Here is a 3,943-nt window from a genome sequence, read left to right as displayed (position 1 = left end):
CTAACTTTTATCAGTCCTACATGAATGATAGCCATTCGATTGGAATTATTTAGTTCCTACATAATCATCAAAATGATGTCCCAATCAAATGGTTATCATCCCTTTGCAGCGTTATTTTGATGACTGTATAGGCAATAAACAGTCCCAATCAAATGGTTATCATTTATGTAGAACAGGTGAAGGCCAAATCATATAAGCTAACGTCATACGTAAGTATTTTCTGCCACTTTTTACCAGAGATTCTCATAAAAGGGCTCATGCGTCTAACAAAAAGGAAGGATCGGATAGGAGACGGATTATCATTTTTCAATCATTAAAGTATAGGTTGTCTAAATTGAAAAAAAAAATCGAAAAAAGATTTTACTCTAAGATAATCACCAGAATGAAGTTGCAGCACCCGCTCCCAACTTCGGATGGCTCCATTCCCTCGCTGACACCACCAAAGGAGGATATTCTTTCGCCACCGTCTCGAAATCCTCCCCCTTCTTTGCATTCCTCTCTTTGCAGCAATCTCCTCCAATGAGTCTCTTCCACAACAGGAGCCGTTCCTCCCCCTCCCTTCCCTTCTCTCTCTTCGACAATGACAACGACCCTTAACCTTGTCAGCGTCATCTCTTTTTTCTTTATATTCTTTGGTGTATCTCTTCTCTCCCGATATTGCTTAGTTTAAGTCATGAAAATATTCAGTATATTTTTTGTTAAATTTAAAATTTAAAAAGTTAAATAAAAATATTTTTTTTAAAAAATATTATTAAAATTTTAGTCTCTATATTTAAAATTTTAATCTTTAATTTTTATTTTTTAAAAATATTAAAGAGACTGAAATTTTAATTTTAATTTCCAAAAATCAAACACAAGTCTCAGTCTTCCATGTCAATTCTAGCTTTTAAAAATAAATGCTACCTACATGACTAGAATTGAGAGAAGCCTAGAAATAATGTTGTTACTTTTGTTTTTCAAGCAATAGGTATAGTAAAGTTAATTAGGAGTTAGTCTTAGAAATATAATAGAATGTATACTTAAGCAATCATAATTATTGAATAAAATATTGATTAAAAAATGAGCTATCAATTTAAGTTATATGATTAACATTTTATTTAAGTTGTAATAATCACTGCCGACTTGTTGAGTTTCTAAATCATTTTCAATGTTTTGATGCTAATGACGAGAGAGTTAAGAGATCAAAACCTCAAAACTTTTTTCATCTGCACACACCCATTGCATGAGTCAATACTCAATACTGAATTCTAGTTTGGACTTATGGGCCTTTTACTTTTTTGTTTTTTCTTTTGTTTTTTTAAAGATATTAGATGAGCTTTTTATTGATTGGGATAATTCAAAACTTTGTGGTCCAAAGCAAAAGATGCTTGTTGTTGAGTGTTGACCGAAACATTAAAACAGCAATATTGTTGATAATAAATGAATTGCACCTTTCTTTTTTAAATTAATTTTTATTTAAATAGTTGCATGCAGATGGAAATCAGAAGCATTGAATGGTTGGTGGGTGATGTATTCCTACATGCTGCATGATATTATGTCAACACTATGAAGCACATGCAATCTTATTCATGACTTGCACTTGCCAAAAATAAATGGTGGTTGGGTTACAACTTACAACATACGTGTTCAATTATTATCACTAACCATTAAAAAAAAAAAAACATTAATAAGTACTCACATGAAGAGGGATAATAGAAAAATAAAGTAAAATAAAATTCTGGGACATGGAATGGCAAAAGTAGCTCATTTAATTTTGTTGCCCTATAATCACAATGCCATTATAACTTGGCTCATGACAACCCTTAGGCCTCTGCTTTACATCTTGAAAGCATTAATAAACAAGTTTCTTGAAACTACAAAAAGTGCACAAAAATGCATGGAAACTAATATAACAACTCAATCACCTAAAAATTACAGCAAAGAATTTAGTTTCAATGGAACAGTAATCAGCATGATGCTAACAACAATAATCAGGGCTTCAGGACCCAGATAATAGATCGAGACCCAAAGCGCAGAAATTTTGAGTGAACCAAAGAAGATATGCAGCAGCAGGCAGCAGGCAGCAGGCAGCAGCAGCACAATGCAAAGGAGGTGCACGGTGGCTTGATGTGCACAAAGAATAGCGATGGGTCATTTGGCAACATGGCGAGTGGTTTCTCGCAAAGGCAGACAACATTCACCATGACACCAGCCGGTGCAGGGATTCTTTAAGGGGAACAGTGCAGCCGGCGGCTTTGGAATTTTCAGCTGTGGTTTGTGTGGTGACCAGCATTAAGGAAGCATTGCCGCAGTGGCTGTGGAAGGAAGTGGCACTGGATCAGTCAATTGTAGTGGATCTCGGGTAGTGGGAGGTGGTGGCGCCTTGGTCAACTGTGGATCATCGGTGGCGCTAGCAACAAGTGTTGTGGGCTCTTGTGGAGGATCACCGGCAGCAGGAAGCAAATGGACAGTATTTTCGCCTGTTACGGTGGAGCTCTGCAATTGTCCCCTAGACATAGCTGCAGCAACCAGATTTAGAGCAAATTCTAAACAGGAACGACAACAACAACGGTATTTGCTAAACAGTCCCTGCCATTCTAGCTATAGAGTTTCAATTGGAGCATCATAAATTATCGACATCATTGATACTAGCGACACATTTCACTCGAATTAAGCTAGTAATGTATGACCAAGAGGAATAATGGCAAGGCATGGTTTTGATGAAAAGTAATTTCCTTTCACTATGAATGTTCAAAAAATTCATTACCAATAACACCAGAATCCAATCCCCACTGGGAAAGATCAGCTACATGGATCAACTGACGTTATTGTATTGTGCCTTATCATGGAAAGTTGTAAACTCAATAACTGAATAAAGCGATTTTCAAAACATTCATCCACTGAGTAAAACTCGTTAACAAGAGTTGAAATATGACGAAGAAAAACTATATTCCTAACCTTACAAGGAGTACAAATAACTAATCTTATTTCGGACATCTTTCTAAAGCAACACCCAACAGCATTTCAACCATCGAAGTGACTTAATATTAAAGTAAACCATGCATGCCAAATGAATCAATATGACAAGAATAATCTCAGCCACATTTACCCCGCATCTGAGCAGCAATTTTGTTGCGTTTAACTGCTTCAATAACTTTGCGATAGAAATTCCAAGACCGGTGTGTTTCGGTTATGGCCTCTTGGCCAAATGGATGTGATGCCACATACTCTTGAACATTCTCAGCCCCAGCCAGCCCTTCAAGGTACATATGAAGATCACTTCCCAGCCCTGTGATGTATCATTAATTTGAAAGAAGACTCAATATATTTATCAATGGAGAAGCATAAGAAGAGAAAATATAAAAGGATGTGAAAAGGAGAGGGAAATGGGCAGAAGCATGTCTCACCTAATGATGTGTCATCAACATCATCAAAATGGTAAGGATTGGGAAATATTGCTGTGTTCCTCTGAAAATAATTTGCATAAGAAAATTAACAGAACACCAACAAAAAAGAAAGCTTATTGAAATAAACGAAAACCAAAGAACAAAACTTACAGGATTCAGTAATGCTTTGTAAGGGGAGTCATCCAACAATAATGTGTTTGACTCATTAAACTCTCCCTTCTTCCATGGAAGACTGGCATCCACTTTTTCCCATAACTTTCGAAGTTCCTTGAACACAATTGGCTTGCCTTTGTCCTCAAGGGTACAAGATCCTGTTTTCGTACAGTGGGACTGATCCTATATGATAAAACAATATAGAAAGATTGAATGCCATCTAAAGAAATTTCAAATAGGACTGAAGTTCCATTATGGCCAAGAGTGAAATACTTATATTGTTACAAAATAATACTACTGCAGATTCTCTGACAAGCTGGCTCTATGGGATAGGATTAGAACCACCAATTTGGTGTAAAGTTCATGGCCTTTAAAATCTTTTTGCTTTGTTTTTGTATAGGGGA

General features: G+C 36.1%; 1 protein-coding gene across 3 annotated transcripts in view; it reads right to left on the bottom strand.

Moving 5' to 3' along the window:
- The window catches only part of LOC107623105 (E3 ubiquitin-protein ligase rnf213-alpha), a 4,887-nt gene continuing 2,636 nt past the window's right edge, over nt 1,693-3,943 (bottom strand). For all 3 annotated transcript variants that reach the window (XM_016325255.2, XM_021114873.1, XM_016325257.2), the window contains 4 exons: nt 3,537-3,722; nt 3,387-3,447; nt 3,089-3,268; nt 1,693-2,498 (listed from right to left, as the gene is read on the bottom strand). In XM_016325255.2, coding sequence (XP_016180741.1) covers nt 2,272-2,498; nt 3,089-3,268; nt 3,387-3,447; nt 3,537-3,722 — 654 coding nt within the window. In that variant the 3' untranslated portion in view covers nt 1,693-2,271. The remainder of the gene's footprint in view (nt 2,499-3,088; nt 3,269-3,386; nt 3,448-3,536; nt 3,723-3,943) is intronic.

The sequence above is a fragment of the Arachis ipaensis genome, chromosome B10 (genome assembly GCF_000816755.2).
Source record: "Arachis ipaensis cultivar K30076 chromosome B10, Araip1.1, whole genome shotgun sequence".
Taxonomy (NCBI): Eukaryota; Viridiplantae; Streptophyta; class Magnoliopsida; order Fabales; family Fabaceae; genus Arachis; species Arachis ipaensis.
This window is presented reverse-complemented; position numbering and strand designations above follow the sequence as displayed.